Source organism: Ovis canadensis, chromosome X (assembly GCF_042477335.2).
Source record: "Ovis canadensis isolate MfBH-ARS-UI-01 breed Bighorn chromosome X, ARS-UI_OviCan_v2, whole genome shotgun sequence".
In the NCBI taxonomy this organism is placed as follows: domain Eukaryota; kingdom Metazoa; phylum Chordata; class Mammalia; order Artiodactyla; family Bovidae; genus Ovis; species Ovis canadensis.
This window is the reverse complement of record NC_091727.1, coordinates 133,900,328-133,919,038: the sequence shown is the minus strand read 5'-3', so window position 1 is coordinate 133,919,038 and position 18,711 is coordinate 133,900,328. Positions and strand designations below refer to the sequence as shown.

The 18,711-nt window shown below is 35.5% G+C and overlaps 1 protein-coding gene across 2 annotated transcripts in view; it reads right to left on the bottom strand.

Annotated features, from left to right (window-relative positions):
* Positions 1–6,460: 6,460 nt before the first annotated feature.
* Positions 6,461–18,711, bottom strand: part of NRK (Nik related kinase) — a 126,021-nt gene continuing 113,770 nt past the window's right edge. Inside the window, exons 25-29 of one of the 2 annotated variants that reach the window (XM_070291067.1) lie at positions 17,800–17,942; positions 17,360–17,509; positions 14,291–14,426; positions 11,556–11,695; positions 6,461–9,916 (exon numbers count right to left, since the gene is read on the bottom strand). In XM_070291067.1, the coding sequence (XP_070147168.1) occupies positions 9,821–9,916; positions 11,556–11,695; positions 14,291–14,426; positions 17,360–17,509; positions 17,800–17,942 (665 nt within the window). In that variant the 3' untranslated portion in view covers positions 6,461–9,820. The remainder of the gene's footprint in view (positions 9,917–11,555; positions 11,696–14,290; positions 14,427–17,359; positions 17,510–17,799; positions 17,943–18,711) is intronic. The other variant, XM_070291066.1, reaches the window with a different exon arrangement.

The window sequence follows — 18,711 nt, the reverse complement described above, 5'->3', positions numbered from 1 at the left end:
GGTGGGCTGCCGTCTGTGGGGTTGCACAGAGTCGGACACGACTGAAGCGACTTAGTAGTAGTAGTAGTATGCAGTTTCAACCCCTGGATCAGGAAGAGCCCTTGGAAGAGGGCATGGCAATCCACTCCAGTGTTCTTGTCTGGAGAATCCCAAGGACAGAGGAGCCTGGTGGGCCACAGCCCATGGGGTTGCAAAGAGTCGGATATGACTGAAGCGACTTGGCATGCATGCACACACACACGACATGCCTAACAAGAAATGTTGCAAGGAGTTCTTTAAAAGGAAATGAAAGGCCACTATTCAGTAGAAAAAACGTGTGGAGATATAAAATTCAGTGGTAAAGGTAAATACACAACTAGAATAAGACTCTAATTCTTTTATATGATGGTATCTTAACTGTATATAAAGGTTACAGGACAAGAGGATCAAAAATAACTATAGCCAGTATAATTTATATTAATGAATACATAATATAAAAAGTGGTAAACTGCGACATTGAAAACATAAAGTGGGGAGTAAAATGGTACAGATTTTTTATGTGATTGAAGTTAAGTTGTTTTCAGCATAACACAAACTATTATAAGGTATTTTATGTAAGTCTCATAGTATCTACAAGCAAAACTCTATAGTAGACCCACAAAAATAAAAAATAAAGATAAGGCTATCAGAGCATACCATAATGGAAAATCACCAATTTAAAAAGGAAGGCAGTAAGAGAGATAGCAAGAAACAAGGTAACTACAAAACAACTGGAAATCAATTTGTAATATTAATTAGTCCTTCTAGTCTCGTGTTAGTTGCTCAGTCGTGTCTGACTCTTTGCGACCCCATGGACTGTATCCTGCTAGGTTCCTCTGTCCATCGGATTCTCTAGGTAAGAATACTGGAGTGGGTTGCCACTTCCTTCTCCATGGGAATTAGTCCTTACATATCAGTAATTATTCTAAACATAAATGCATTGAATTCTCCAAAAAGGTACAGAATGGCTGGATGGAATTTTAATAAAAGGACCCAAGTACATGCTGGTTACAAGCTTTAAGGACACAGTTAGGCTCAAAGTGGAGGAATGGTAAAAAGATATTCCATGCAAGTGGAAACCAAAAGAGGAAAGGGGTAGTGATACTTATATCAGGTAAAATAGACTTTAAGCCAAAAACAGTAACAAGAGACAAAGAAAGTCATAATATTGATATAGAGGTCAACTAAACAAGAGGACATAACAACTGGAAATATATACACACTCAACATCAGAGCACATAAATGTATTAAACAAATACTAACAGATCTGAAGCTGGAATCAAGATTGCCAGGAGGAATATCAATAACCTCAGATATGCAGATGACACCACCCTTATGGCAGAAAGTGAAGAGGAACTCAAAAGCCTCTTGATGAAATTGAAAATGGAGAGTGAAAAAGTTGGCTTAAAGCTCAACATTCAGAAAATGAAGATCATGGCATCTGGTCCCATCATTTCATGGGAAATAGATGGGGAAACAGTGGAAACAGTGTCAGACTTTATTTTGGGGGGCTCCAAAATCACTGCAGATGGTGACTGCAGCCATGAAATTAAAAGACGCTTACTCCTTGGAAGAAAAGTTATGACCAACCTAGATAGCATATTCAAAAGCAGAGACATTACTTTTCCAACAAAGGTCCATCTAGTCAAGGCTATGGTTTTTCCAGTGGTCATGTATGGATGTGAGAGTTGGACTGTGAAGAAAGCTGAGCGCTGAAGAATTGATGCTTTTGAACTGTGGTGTTGGAGAAGACCCTTGAGAGTCCCTTGGACTGCAAGGAGATCCAACAAGTCCATTCTGAAGGAGATCAGCCCTGGGATTTCTTTGGAAGGGATGATGCTAAAGCTGAAACTCCAGTACTTTGGCCACCTCATGCGAAGAGTTGACTCATTGGAAAAGACTGTGATGCTGGGAGGGATTGGGAGCAGAAGGAGAAGGGGACAACACAGGATAAGATGGCTGGATGGCATCACGGACTCGACGGACGTGAGTCTGAGTGAACTCTGGGGGCTGGTGATGGCCAGGGAGGCCTGGCATGCTGCAATTCATGGGGTCACAAAGAGTCAGACACGACTGAGCGACTGAACTGAACTGACCTGAACAGATCTGAAGGGAGAAATAGACAACAGTACAGTAATAGTATAAAACTCTAATATTCCACTTCCAGCAATGGATAATCCAGACAAAATATAAATAAGAAACTATTGGAGTTGAACCATACTGTAGAACAGATAGACCTAAAAGATACATACAGGGCCTTCTACCAACAGCAGCAGAACATACCTTATTATCAAGAATGCATGGAATATTCTCCAGGATACATAATATAGTAGGCCACAAAACAAGTCTTAGCAAATTTAAGAAGACTGAAATCATACCAAGTGTCACTTCCAACCACAGTGGTAAGCAACTTGAAGTCAAAACCAAGAAACTGGAAAATTTACAAATATATAGAAATTAAACAACACAGTCCTGAACAACCAATGAGTCAAATAAGAAATCAAAAGGGAAATCAAAAATATATTAAAATATGAAAATGTAAAAACAACATACTGAAACATGAGAGCCTATAAAAATAGTTCTATGAGTTTAATCAAATTATTGGATTGTTAATCTTTAACTGTATTGGGGATGCTTTCTGTCACTATTTCTTTATATTATTTTCTGCACTACCCTCTCTTTCTCTTCTCTGTGTCTGGGACCTTGCTGAAAGTGAAATTGAAAGTTGCTCAGTCATGTCCAACTTTTTGTGACCCCATGGAGTCCATGGAATTCCCCAGGCCAGAATGCTGGAGTAGGTAGCCATTCCCTTCTCCAGGGAATCTTCCCAACCTGGGGATCAAACCCAGGTTTCCCACATTGCAGGCAGATTCTTTATCAGCTGAGCCACCAGGGAAGCTCAAGAATACTGGAGTGGGTAGCCTATCCCTTCTCCAGCAGATCTTCCCAACCCAGTAATTGAACCAGGGTCTCCTGCATTGCAGGTAGATTTTTACCAGCTGAGCTGCCAGGGAAGCCCTACCAGTGACCTTGCTGGTACTCAAAAAAATTAATCCAAAGATATCTGCTCCAAGATCCAGAATAATAAATCTTCTAAAAACAAAAGGCAAAGGAAAAATCTTGAAAGGAGCCAGAAAGAAACAAAGTTTTGCCTGATTGCAGAGCCATAGTCAACTACATTAGTGATGTAGGAGACAAATCAAGAGAGAGTGGTATCCCAGTGGCTGAGAGAGGAAATTGTTTCAAGGAGTGAGCAGTGCACAGTGTATCAGTGTTGGCTTATGTAGACTATAGACCAATGGGATACCCCATTTTTTCTGATCCCTCAGACTTTCATGGAACCCTAATGGATAAATAACAATAGTCCAAATAAGTTTAAATTTCCTCTTTAGACTGGTAGAACAGGAATTGGAGTTCAAATAATCATTTTTGCTCGTTTTGAATTAGTTTTTGCACATACAGGTTTGTGGAGTAAAATTCATAGATACTTTCTATTTGTCAAATGAAATGTCTATTTCCCCAGCTTGTCATATAATGTTAATTTTACTTTTAGGGAGAAGATTTTCATTTTTGTGTAGTCTAATTTTCTTTGAACTTCATTGTATTCCTTTCTCACTGTGGATTTGTGAGACTCCATGATGTTGGAAGTTTGCATTTAGAATTTTGGAAGTAGTGTTCCATTTGGTACTGCAGATGGTGATTACAGCCATAAAATTAAAAGATGCTTACTCTTTGGAAGGAAAGTTATGACCAACCTAGACAGCATATTAAAAAGCAGAGACATTTCTTTGCCAACAAAGGTCCATCTAGTCAAGGCTACGGTTTTTCCAGTGGTCATGTATGGATGTGAGAGTTTGACTGTGAAGAAAGCTGAGCACAGAACTGATGCTTTTGAACCGTGGTGTTGAAGACTCTTGAGAGTCCCTTGGACTGCAAGGAGATCCAACCATTTCATCCTAAAGAGATAAGTCCTGGGTGTTCATTGGAAGGACTGATGTTCAAGCTGAAACTCCAATACTTTGGCCACCTGATGCAAAGAGCTGACTCATTTGAAAAGGCCCTGATGCTGGGAAAGATTGAGGGCAGGAGGAGAAGGGGACTACAGAGGATGAGATGGTTGGATGCATCACCGACTCAATGGACATGGGTTTGGGTGGGCTCTGGGAGTTAGTGATTGACAGGGAAGCCTGGTGTACTGCAGTTCATGGGGTTGCAGTCGGACACGACTGAGTGAACTGAATTGAATTGAGCAAATCAGACACATTCTTTCATCATCTAAAAAAGTACCTTTGGGGATTGCCTGGAATTTGGTATATTGGTTTATGGGAACATAATTTAAAATTTTGGGATCAAAAGTATATTGACATACTTTGGTGATCCTTAAATTTGTCTCAGGATGCTGCAACATTGAGTTGTTCTTGTGAAAAAAGAATCACATTCAAACCAAGTGTTTGTACAGAACAGTTAGATGACTTGTTTTTTGTGCTGTTTTATTAAATGACCTTTGTCATTTCTCATGATCCTTGGGTAATTACTAATGGGGCATAGTGGTCCATTATGTGTTGCTTTTAAGGGTAAACAAAACTTTAAAAGACACTATTTTAATTTTATTTTGATCTACCCTTTGTTTCACTTCAGGTTTACAGGGTCAAGTTATATGAAGTTACCCCAAAGGTCATTTCCCTTTGGTCCCCAGAACCCGGATGGTATTTTGATGAAAGAATTGAATTTGTCAGTCTTAATTTTAGGCTGTTGTAAATTTAATAGAACTAAATACAGAGGAAAAAAAATGCTCATTTTTCTTTTCAACTAATATTTTTGAGTCTTTGCTGTATAAGTACCAAATGAGCCACTTGGACATATGGGATAGCAACATAAGAAAAAGTTAATCTTGAACCTGCTTTTTTTATATTTATCTACAAAGTAGGCTGTGTACTAGCTTCTGAAAAGATAAATCCATATAGAATCCATTTTATTCCCTTAGGAACTATTCTTTTTATATCAGTTGACATGGTTATTAATAACATAAAATGTGATATTTATAATACTTTTTGAAAGATGTTTGGCCTTTATTATATTAGCTGTTTATTAAAAAGTAGCCAACCTGAATATCCTTAGGTGAAGGTTAAAGGACCTATAAGGGAAAAGTGTTATTATATTGGAAAAAGATTAATAGACTTGCAGTGTTGGAGTCTGTAAACCCACTGCTCCCTTTGAGAATGATAAATTTACTAACCATGATTTCTATTCATGACCTACCATATCCCCTTCTTTGGTAAAGGGTTCCCAGGATAATGCCATTTTTCAGTCTTAGGGTGTTACCCTGACCATTCTAATTCCAATCTGTGTTGATATTATTATTCCTTGGTTCATAACAGTATCTCTTAAAGTAGTAGAAGTCTGTGGTACCTATGTATCAAGCTGAATGAGTCAATTTGATTATAATGAAGTACTTTAAATTTAGCCTATAAAAGCCTGTGCAAGTATGCCGTGTACAGGTAATACAACTTCAGAATGTCTGTCCATACTTGACAAATTAGGACCATACCAACTGGCAGCAACAGTTAAGTCTGATGAATATCTCTCCAAAATCTTCTGAGACAATAGCATCTTCATGGAACCATTCCTCTAATGCTTTTGTGATCTGCTGAGAGAAGTGCTATTCCTCTTCTGATCCCAGCTGAGGGACTCAAATTTTCCATGTTTGCTCTGTCTTCCATTTTCTACCATCACTCCACACTAAACCTTTTCTTGAATATGATTCATGTTGATGTATGGCAAAACCAGTACAATATTGTAAAGTAAAAGTAAAATAAAATCTGAAAAAAAACTACAAATATTTTAAAATATTTAACTTTTGACTGTGGTGGACCTTTGTTATTGTGTGCAGGCTTTATGCAGTTGTGGTGCTTGGGCTTCTCACTCTGGTGGCTTCTCTTGTTACAGAGCATGGGCTCTAGGCACATGGCTCAGTAGATGTGGCTCACAGGCTATAGCGCTGGCTCAGTAGTTGTGGCCCATGGGCTTAGTTGCTCTGTGGCAAGGCAGATTCTTAACCACTGAACCACCAGGGAAGCCCTGATCTAGAAATATTTACTACTCTCTTTGGATACAGTTTTTACTCTTTGGGATGGGAAGGAAGTCAGCATTAAAACTTGCTCAGGTTTCACCTTTGCTCATACCCCATGAGTCTGTGTAAAATTCCACACATTTAGAGGAAATGTGTTATTAGTTTTTAATTCCACTACTACATAACCCAGAAAGATTTTGGTCCAATTAATATACCCTTCCTTCGCTAGAATTCCTAATGGAACAATAGGTAGAACCCCTAACACCTTCTAATCAATGCATTATTACATACTTTAAGGAAATGAATAATCCTTGAATGAGTCTTAATTTTGAAGTATTAGATGAGTATAGTTCAAATAATGACATCAATCAGTACATTTAAAAAATTTTTATTTTTAGAGATTGAACAATGATTCATTGTAATTTTTCTGAATAAACAATTAGCAGTCTCAAAGATTATTTCAATAAAATTTAAAATTAGAGCACAGATTGCATACAAATTGATTTCAAATATGCAATTTTGAAAAGAACTGAAGAGTACTTAAAAGATCCAATGACATCAATCAATACATTTAAAATTTTTTAGAGATTGAACAATGATTCATTGCAGGTTTTCTGATAAAACAATTAGCAGTCTCAAAGATTATTTCAATAAAATTTAAAATTAGAGCACAGATTGCATACAAATTGATTTCAAATATGCAATTTTGAAAAGAACTGAAGAGTACTTAAAAGATCCAATGACATCAATCAATACATTTAAAATTTTTTAGAGATTGAACAATGATTCATTGCAGGTTTTCTGATAAAACAATTAGCAGTCTCAAAGATTATTTCTATAAAATTTAAAATCAGAGCACAGATTGAATACAAATCGATTTAAATAGGCACAGTTTTGAAAAGAACTGAAGAGTACTTAAAAGATCCCATTGAACTCATGTGGCATTATTCCTAGTTTAATTGATAGTGTCTCAGTTAAGTAAGTCCTGGCAGAAAACACTTATTGATTAATTATCTGGAAACTGGCAGCACTAAAATATTAAAATTTATGCATTCATATGGTTTGTGTGTGTGCTTGTGTGTGTGCATGTATGATTTGTGCTTTGTCTAATCTACTATCTTAACAATTATCCTTTCTGTTTCCTGAGGTTCTTAACCTTGTCAGCTCTTTGCATATATCACATTTCTAGTTTTCAATGATTTCTTCTATTTCGGACAAGGGCTTTGGTGTAAAAACTAAAGTACACTAAAATAAACTGTACTCTGTCCCAATGCTACTTGCAAGCTGCCAGAACTTTCATGCTTCAACTCACAGGACTTGGGAATTTGGCTTTCCAGGAATCCCTGTCAATGCTTCTGTGATGAGCCAGGGCTTCCAGGTGCTGCTGCTACAAGGTGAGGTGTAGTTACAATTTTTTCTTTACTGTGCACTGACTATGAAATTCAATTGCTCCTTCATTTTATTGTTTCAGCTGGCAAAGGATGTAAAAATTCCAGATGGATTAAACATCTAAATTGGAAATATTCATTACCTACAAATGACTAAATATTTTCAGTCCTTCCTAAGTTGGCTATCCAACATCTAATCTCCCTTCTTAGTATGTACCTAGCTTCCTTTCCTCATTAGCACCTTATCATTTAACACTCAATTACACATTTGCAATCTCTCTTGCTTATTCACTTTGGGACACCTCTGTAGATGCAGTTCACTACTGTGTATATTTGCTAGAATGACAGCCACAGAGCACAATGGGAGTTGACATCCTAAAATAGTTTACTGTCTTACTGTGTTAAAAATATGATTTAAGAGAAAACTTATTTTTGAACCTTAACTGAGTAAATATTATGAAGAAAAAATGAATTTTTAAAAGACTTGATTCTACACGCTACTTAAATGAGAGAATTTTCTGAAATTCAAACATAGCAAGCTCCATCTGCTCAGCGATGAGGTACTTGCACAAAGTTCCCCATGGCCTTTTTGGTGTACAAATTAAAAAGGAAGACTAATTCTAAAGAAAGAATTTGACATAAAAGTTTGTTTTCTCTTTAAACTACTGCATTTAAAAAGTTATTTGAGTTGTAAACACTCAAGGATAAGCCAGTTTTAAGATCACATTATTGTGTCACAGTAACAAATGTGAATCACATTTATCTTTAATTCATGGATTCAGGTTCTCCTAAATTATCATTATTGAGCTACTACATTCTTGATAAAAGTTATTAGGAAAATCCAAATCATCATTCCTGGCACCTAGGTGCCAAGAAATAGTGTGCTATTATGAAATCACATATAGTTAGCTGCTTTTGTATTTTGGTTAACCAGGTAGTTTGAAAATTATTATCCCACTAGCACTGTCTTCAGATTTTAGAAGCAGAACTAGAGGAATTATAGTGAGGTATACTTTGTGGTAGTTCTGTTGCTTCCTTATTGCCCCAGAACTAACCATGGTATTGAGGATGGATATGCAGAAATGATGCTTTTCACCAGGTAGCAATTACCATAGGCGACCAAATGCCACCTATCTATGGCGTCTATAATATATAGGGGTAGTGGACTAGCATGATTCTTTTCACTGCTATAAATTTGCAGACCTAGGTATTGATTTAAGTTGTATTTTATTCCAAATCTTTCCTTTTAACCTATTACATTAAGTCTCTACATGTGGAGTTATCACTTTTAGATTAATTTCTGATTTTACAGAAATAGAACCATGAAAAACACAAGTATTAGCGGTCAAAACTGTTTGTTGTTATATTTTGTTATTTTTGCTTAATAACTGGAGGGAAGTTTTCCTGTAGTTTAATCTGGGATCAGGAAAATACTTAAAGCTGTCTGATAGTCACATTGTTGGCCAGATAAGAATTTTGATAAATCAACCAATCTGTCTTTGGGATAGAACTTGACGCCTACTTTAAAGTATTAAAAAATACAACTTATTCTACAGTACATATGTATAGGAGTTCAGTCCTGTAATCAGGCTTGCAAGTGTATTATTTGGTGGTTCTTGTAGCTATTGCACATCTTTGGGGTTTCCGAGGAAAATCAATCATTTTAGGCTTTCTTCCTTTCTCCTCATCAGGAGAAAACCAGCTTAACATGGGATGAAAAGAACACAACTGGTCTCTAACCGGGGGCTTAACTGTCATGGAGCAATGAGGAAAAAGGGTGGCTTTTCCCCCTTTATCACTGTATTTTCTCCAGGCACGCAGGTTGTTCAGCCTTAGGTCTGGTTTATACCTAGTCCTTATTAATATCATTTCATAACCTAACCTTTGGTTCTTTCTAGGACTTGGCAAATCTGTATATGGTTTGTTGCTATTTTGATTTTTTTTCTGGGAAAAAAAAAAACAAACCCTCATTCAGGGGCAACTCTTTTGAAAGCTGTTTGGAATCTAACTCATTACAGGTTTCTTAACTCCATGTTGTAAAATCCGAATATAGATACTGTCCAAACTGTCCAAAGAGTAATGTTTGAATTCACAGTAACAAAAGTTACAAAGTTTGTGCAAAAGACATTGTACACCATTGGAGTACATAGAGCTTGCTATAGTTAATTTTATATATAAAGCTGCATTTATCATTAAAACTATTCTGTGCTACATTAAAAGTAAAGTATCTGATTTAATTTTTCCCTACCAGTAAAAGTGAATGCTCATTTAATCTCAGAAATTAAAAAATGCAAATTGTATATTTATGATGCTTATAATCAGTATAATAAATCACTGGAAGCTTTTAAACACCATAATTGCTTTGGAGCTCTTCAAGTTTTCCAAGGGTCATGAAGTAAACCCGGCTGTGACGATTGCGCAGGATAGAGGTGAAGAAGAGCTTTAAAAAGAGAGAAAGAGACAATATCAGTAAATATTTAATAACTGCAAACTGATATTTGATAGGTACAACAATAATTTCAATTTATCTGTTATTAATCAATTTCAGAAAGAGATTTCCCTAAAGTCTACAAATTCAAATGAGTATGGAGCCAAAATTATAATTTAAAAAGTACTTTTTACCATATTCTATATGACTGTACTTCATATAGTTTAAATAAAATTAAGTTTTTGTAGGTGACATTTATCTGCTAAATTTCTTGATTTGTTTAATTAACAATTTTCCTTTTCTATTAAAAAAATCTACTTTTACTTAAGTTAGCTTTCCTTTTACTTTTAATATATGGAAAATATCATATTATTTAGATGCAGTTCACGCTGCACTGATGCTTAAGTGGCCAGTGAAATTTTCTACTTGGTACAATTTTCTATTTCAGTGTAATAGACTGACATGAATAGATTGATATTATCAGCCAAACCAATTGACTTAGAGAGGAACATGTCGTGCAAATATGGTCTGGGCCATAAAGAAAATTAGGACAGTACAAGAGTATAAATAGCAAATAGAAGTATTCTTGACCAAGGTTTTTCAACATCCACAATGAATATACTTAGGAAGGTGTGTGACGTAATGATGAAAACACCACCAGCTACCCTTGACTTAACACCTTTTATGTGCCAGGCTGTCGACCTGTGAGATGCTTATTATATATACATTATTGATAATTTACAGAATTGTTCCAAGTTATTAATATTCCCATTTTTGAGATGAAAAAACTAAGGTTCAGAAAAACAAAGTCAAACTTCCAGGTTCTCACATGTAGTTAGAGCTGGGACTGCATCCTAGATGTACCTGATCTCAATCATTGGTTCTTGCATTATCTCTGTTTATATTGTAAACCAGTACCTTTTATTGATGCCCAGTGCTTTACCCTGTTGGTTCTGATAATTCAAATCCTCTGAAATTTCTTACAAATGTGAATGCTTCCTAGTCTTATTAGAATTACTTTTTCATTCTACTATTTCTCACAACATGTAGGGACTATTCTGATATCATACAATTCATTTTTTCCATATAAACTATCTGAATTGGCTAAAATTGATCACATTACACAAATAATTGTCAAATATTGATTTCCTTTTTCTTTTCTGTAAAGTGTACATGAAGATTAAGTGTGATAGCCTCTTAAGCATTTAGCACAAACTCTACTATATGATTAGGTGTTCAACAGACATAATTAACTTTTTCCTTCTTCTGTTACTGGATTATGTTGAAAACTATAAAAGGCAGATCTACTCAAGCATTATCTTTCAAAATGTCATATTAATATGAATTTGAAAAGAACTACACATCACAGACAATAATGGAATTTGTAACAAATAGAGGCTGGTTTTGCTTTGAACACAATTAGAATTTTTACATTTTTGAAAATGATTTCTCTTGAAACCAAATTTCATCATTTACCAAATCAATGTTTCTAATGCAAATTGCAAATTTATTTTTATTATATTATTAATATGTCAATTTGGGAAATATAACATAAATATACTTATAGCCAGAAAGAAAACAATATAAATTTCCTCAGTTAATTTTCATTGCTTGCTTTACTTTTGCTCTAACTGGGGTATGTAAGCTATACCTTGTCACCTCGGGTACACAGAAATCTCAGCTTCTTAATCGATCTGCGCTTCAGTTCACTTTCCAGAACCCTTGACTGCGAAGAGCGGACTTCTATGGCCTTTTGGCCCCATCCTGTGGTTCTCTGTGAACACTCAAAAGCTACAATAAAAATTTAAAAATCAGAAAAACACAAAATACTTCTGCCAGTGATGGAAAATTATAATTACAGCTAATGTTTGATTATTAAGAGGGACATTATTACAGTTTGGATTAATACATTCTTATTTTCCTGCTTCAAAGTTGGTAGTTTGGCCATTATGCTGCTCAACAGAATGTTCAAGCTAGCTATCTACTCTCATCATTGTGATCAACTATTCACCATAGTGAATAACTAGATCTAAGTTAATTTTTGTATTTACATTCTCCAACACCACAGAAAAAGCTAAAGGTTAATATTAACCTCTTTGTATAAAATCAAATCTAGCCACAGGCATTATTTTATAATCTAGTTGGGGTACAATATCCTATATGGGTTTGTACTTGTGCTTAAGTGACTAAAATAAGTGTGCTAAAATAATGACTTTAGCAATTCTAATGTAATTCAATTAAGTATCATGTTATAAACAGAACTAAAGCTAATTTGACACTGTTAAGCCTTTCTCTTGCTCAGGAAATTTTTATTAAGATTAAAACTTTTGGGTCCTGCTTTATATTATTCAGTGACAATTAAGATTATGACAACTGCTTTAAAACAGAAAACCTAGTTATATAAATAGCCATATAATCAGCTGACACTGTAAGGTATTTTCTGACATGGTGAGCAGTATTTTTTTCAACAACTGCATACAGCAAAATTTATAAACTTCATGCACAGTCTACTTGCTGAGTCCACGTACACAGTTCACATGGCATTAAATAATTTATACCTTGATTCTAAAGCACATTAATTTGCCACTTAACCTAGGTACTGAGCTAGTTTGTATGAGATAGAATCCAATGATTTAGTTGGGAATGCTTAATGATACTTGCTATGATTGCTGCATCTCTATGTATTTGTTTGAAAATCCAAAGCAATGATTTTATTAGTGAGAACATTCATTATATCTAAAGGAAAATGTAAAATTTAGATTGGGGAAATCTGGATCTGGGTTAGTTTTAAATTTAAAAAGAAGTTGTGTTTAGACAAAAAAAGAGAGCAATTGATTTCCTTAATAGTAGAGTTATAAAGCAATCTTTACATGCTCTCAAATTACCCTTAATACCCAGACCGAAATATCTTCTCATAGTGCTCTAATTTATTTTACATTTAGAGAGATACTTTTCAATTTTAGTTACTTAAAATAGCTCTGTTTTAGGTTGGAAGTTGTCTTGCCTAAGGACAAGAACTGTAGCAGATGACTTTTTAAGATCTTTTTGATTCCTATCATTGTTTAGTGGCATAAATATAGGGGTTACATTTCCCATTTGGGCTAAATTTTCTTATTCTAATTTCTGATTAATAAATTGATCACAACCACTGTCAAAGTTAGAACAAGGCATATTCTCAGTTTCTTTTGCCCCAGATCTGTCAATTATATTGTAAGCATTTACCTCTTTTCACAAAATGGTTTTAAACCCTCTGTGAGTTCTTACCTTTTCGAAGGAACTGGAGGTTTTCAGGACATTCCTTAACACTACATATGCAAAAAGAAAGGATTCTGCAGATGCAATGCAATGTGCTATCATCCATAGTGAAAAAATGTCCATTAAAAAAGCTCTTTCAAACTCGTCCTTAAAGTCACATGTGGATCACATTTAGCCCTTTTATAGAGATTTCAAAAGCTTCTAACTTTTTATTCATAAACTGCTTTTCTCTCTGTCTCCCTTATCTTTCTGTCTTCTTCCTTTCCTTCCTTCCTTCCCCCGTCTATCTCTCTCCCCCTCTCCTTCTCCCTTTTCCTTTATTTGCTTCATTAAACTTATCCTCCTTCCAGGAACATTTCAACCAAATCATTCTACTCTAGTATTTTTTGCCGTTTATATGCATTATTCTGTTTCCTATTTAGAATTATCTCTGTAGTCATCAAGCCTCAGAGACATGTACGAAAGATTCACGTTATTCAGATTTCCCAGATTGGCAGTCCTGTGCTGGTCAGAAAGAAAAAAATGTCCTGGTCTAATGAAGATGAGAAGGCAGTTTTCTTTGTGTTGCCATCTGGGTAGTACCTAAGAGCATTTCAGTCAGTCATATTTATCTGTTTTGTAAACGAAGGATGATGAAATCTTAGTGACAACCAATGAGTCACATATGCAGTTTATATTTGATTCTTCACAGGAATATTACTGGCTAAACAGAACACTATTGACTGTACAAAATGGAAATATTTTGCTCCTCTCTTATACTAGTTGGCACTCTCCTAAGATAAAGGTAAAACCCCCAAATCAATGTTATGGAATTTTCATAACATTTTCAACATCTGTGTAAAATCTGCAAGCGAAAGGAGTTAAAATAAAATGATAGATTATTATAGAAAATAATCACGTTCCTATTTTAATTACATGATTATTGAAAATGAACTACTAAGACAGCCAAAATCAGTCTCTTTGTGGTAGCCTTGTGAAATTATTAAGCATAAGAAAAACATATACATTATCTTACAAGGGAATAAGTATGCAGTACCCCAAATTAACCCTAGGTGCCTTGAGAAAAAGTGACACTTTAGGAAATAGAAGATTTTCTGGGATCATCTGAAAGGAGAAAAATTTTCCACATACCTACGGAGGATGGTATGTCTTTCCACACATCAAGGATATTCTTGAAGAGTTGTTCATTTGCTTCCACGGAAAGGGATTCAGCATTGAAGGTGAGCATCATGCCAATTCCCAAGGAATCAGGTAAAATGATGATATTCTGTGGTACAATGATTTCCAGGGGCCGGAATTATGTTTCATAAGGATTTATATGCCCAACATTTTATCACTACTACTTTAAGAGAAGCAGCTTGGCTGAACAATAAAGGCCAAAGAGGGCTTCAAAGTACAGAGAGGAGAGAAATTTCTGTCTTAGTACTAAACAGCATGCTATCCAACGCTTGAGAAGAGCTTTCCCCATGTCATAAGGTTGTTATTGTTTAATATTCTCCTATATTTTTAGGAGAAAAATAATATATGTAAAAAGCAGAATATATTTCTAACAGAGAAATTTGTTGAAATTTCACCAAGTATTATGTATAATGATAGAAGAAACATCACTTGTTTGATTTCAGATTCATTTTAGCACACTAATGAATACTAAATTTAGTAAGGAATGAACCAAGTAACAAATATAAAATCACTGGTTATCATTCAATTCATTCAAATCAGAAATAGAAAATTAACTTTAAAATAGCTTGAGCTTAAATATTTACAAGGAACAGCCTTATAATATGTTTCACTGCTTGAAATGTAACAGTCATCCTCCCTTCAAAAAATTATAGAATTTATTATCCAATTTACATAATCTTAAAATATCTTCAATTCAGAGAGGCATTAGGTGATGAAATATTAATAAATATCTAACAATTTCTAAATTTCATGATGCATAAAACAATGTGACAAAACTTGCCCAAACTATAGATATTGTCACGTTACTCATATTTCCCTTAAAAATGAACAATCAGTTCCTCTTATCATGTCTCCAATTAGGCAATTTAAGGGAAAAAATGTCAGAAACTATACTTGCCAAACCCAGCGCACTCAGGCCAAGTGCTTGTGGCCATGCCTCAGTCTCAGCAACAACAATTCTTAAAACTAAAATGGGGATCCAGAGGCGAAAAGCAATTTTAATGCGTTCCCTGGGCACTCTCATGAGCAACTGAATCAGAAAAGAGATGAAGGAAGAGAGAAAAAGAAATTGCAAGAAAAAAGGTTGTCTCAAAAAATTTGTTTAGAAAAGAGCTTAGCTGCTGTAAATCCAGAAAGCACCAGAGGTAATTCTCTTGCTTCTCAGATGATTCCTGAAGTAATCAGATATTCTTTTAGCACACATAGCTCCCTTGTAGCTTTATAGCTTTTGTAATCTAGCACTGTTGGAAAAATTATTTTTAGTACATCCTGTTTCAGAAGACACTCCTCCTTTATATTAGAGTCCTTTCTCTTTTAATGGGTCAAGACACTAGGGCATTTAGCTAAAAATTCTATTTTTGAATTCAGTTAAGGTATCCTAATTAGGCCAGAAAATGATTTAAAAAAATCTTCTCTCATTGTTTCCATAATAATTAACAGGTTGCTTGAAAAGAAAGTAATTCTTCTTGCCTAGTAGTCAAGTTGAACACAGAATTCAATCTTCCTGAATGACTTTTCAAATAAATATAAACTTGGATCAATACTGAGGTTTTCAATAATGCATGATGTGATGTAAAAAAGTAAGATGCAGGAAGTGATGGAAGACATTCCAAGTGAAGAGTACTATAATATTTATACTAAAACTAACCTGAACTCATATTTAAGTGGCTTTGGCTGGGGCTCGGTTCAGTGTTTTAAACAGTGATTTCTATATAATCATAGGTGACAACAGAATGATCATCTAGTTAGATTGTTAAATCTGACCAAAACTTGAAAAAACAGCCTCCATTAATGATCTGACAACTGTTCTGTGTAATCTGTCAGAGATATACAAGATAACTCTGAAAGCTGTGGAGAATATCACATTACTACAGTGACTCAGAAGTACAAAAAAGTTCTCTCCTGGACTTTTGTATAACACTAAACTGTTAAAGCTTTAGTGTCTGACAAAATGGGGAATTTAAAAAGATTTGCTGACTCATCTCTTCCTTTGTAATATAATTTTCAATAGGAAAAAACGTCATTTCTACCATTAAATGTATATTGTGTGTGTGAGTGTGTGAGATATTATGTTATGTTTGAGCTCTTTATATAAATGATGTGTATAGAATTTTTTAAAACTATCCATATTTTAGATGCTGTGCCATATTTTCATGTTTATAATTATTTGAGTTGAGAGTTGATATGCATTAGCTTTTAAAGTGTTGAATCCTTTGATCAGAAATTCTAAGTACAAAGTATACTATAAGAGAATACTTTATGATAACTTGCTATATATCATAGTTAAATCTGGATAAAGAAAGGGCATATACATAATAATGCATAATGAGATGCAGAGAACTAAAAGTAAGGGTTGTAAACTCATATGCCTAACAGGGCCAGTTATTATAAACACATAAATATGGATGGATACAGAATGCATAGCACATGCTCCATCTAAAAGTGGGCAGGCACCAATTGGTTCCAGTTGATTATGGCCAGATAGTAATGTTGGATCATTGGTTTTTCAATAGAAATCCAGATTTTAAGTGAAAACTAGGGATTCAGTTCAGTTCAGTCACTCAGTCGTGTCCGACTCTTTGCGACCCCATGAATTGCAGGACGCCAGGCCTCCCTGTCTATCACCAACTCCAGGAATTCACTCAAACTTATGTCTGTCGAGTCGGTGATGCCATCCAGCCATCTCATCCTCTGATGTCCCCTTCTCCTCCTGCCCTCAATCCCTCCCAGCATCAGAGTCTTTTCCAATGAGTCAACTCTTCGCATGAGGTGATTCATTTAAAAACAAATACAAAACATCACTGTGCCAGACAAAGTCTATCTGCAGAACAGACTTAGCACTCTGGACTAAGAAACCACCAGTGATTTTTGTTTATCCATTACTACCTTCTGGCACTCAATACTTACCTTTTAGGTCTCAGTTCTAATATAGACATTGGTACTCGTATTTTTAAACCTTTTAAGAGTTTCACAGTTGGAAATACTCAAATTGTGTTATACAATAATTTCTAGGGATCTTACGTTATTTGGCAGGGTCACATCAGACATAACCTCAGATTCTGCATCAATGATGTGATATCCATCTGCTGAGCTGAAGAAAATCTTTAGTCTTTTTTCAGAACCAATAGCCAGGTCAACTGTCACTGGCTTATGACCAAGTGTTGGAAACACCTGTAGGTATAAAACCAAATATGGCCAAAAGGCCAAAAATGAAACTCTGTCTAAGGTGAAAATTCTCCCGCCCGTTTGCTTAACAGGTGTGTAGAACCCAGAATGATTTTTAAAATTACATAATATATTTAGAGACCTATGTATTACAACTTTTCTTAGCTCTGTTAACTCAACAAGGACAATTATATTTAGGTTCTAAATATTGAGTTTTCCTTCAAAGGCCAAATCTTCAAAAATCATAAGAGTCTTATATGGCCTTGTATTCTCTGTGCTGTCTTTAAATTCCTTGCCTTGAGCTTCAGCAAATGAAGGAGCTCATCTGGTCTCTTAAACCGGTTTGCTGGATCAGCTGCCTGTATTTTTGCCAGTATTCGTATATAGGCTTCATAGGACATGTAGTCTCCTTCGGAGTCTGCTGATTGATCAATGCACACTTGGTAGGGAATGAGAAAGGCCAGACATGTTAACCTGCCATAGACTGGGTGTACTCTAGGCTCTTATGGTTCCTAGTCCAAGGAAACAAAAAGCCAAACAGGATACACTGTCAAGTTCAGGTCACAGTAGAGGACTGGGCATCACAGGTTTCACCATACTGAACTCATGTGGTGGGATTCAAGAACTGGAGTGAGGACTTAGACAAGGAACTGTGTATCAGGCCAGACAGACTGTTGGTACTTACCTTCTTTGCTTCCCAGCTCCATACCAGGCAGCTCTAACCAATCAGCAGACACCCAGGAACAAACCCATATCCAAATACTGACAACTGACCCAATGCCCAATTTAGGGAGATCAGATCAGGGATATGATTTGTGTCAGGACAGGCCCAGACTATCTATATAGTAGTCTGTGCTATTTATAAAAGAACATATTTATTGTACAAATGGCTCAGCCGGTAAAGAATCTGCCCACAATTTGGGAGACCTGGGTTCGATCCCTGGGTTGGGAAGATCCCCTGGGGAAGGGAAAGGCTACCCACTCCAGTCGTCTGGCCTGGAGAACTCCATGGACTGTATAGTCCATGGGGTCACAAAGAGTCAGACACGACTGAGCGACTTTCACTTTCAGACATTTGAGGAGCAGTCATAAACATTAACCCATCTATATTGTACGCATGTGATGTTTTAGCCTATAAAATATAATATGTAAACAGATCCTAGCCTAAGTTATGATTGTATTTCATGAATACCTTGCTGGGGTCTATC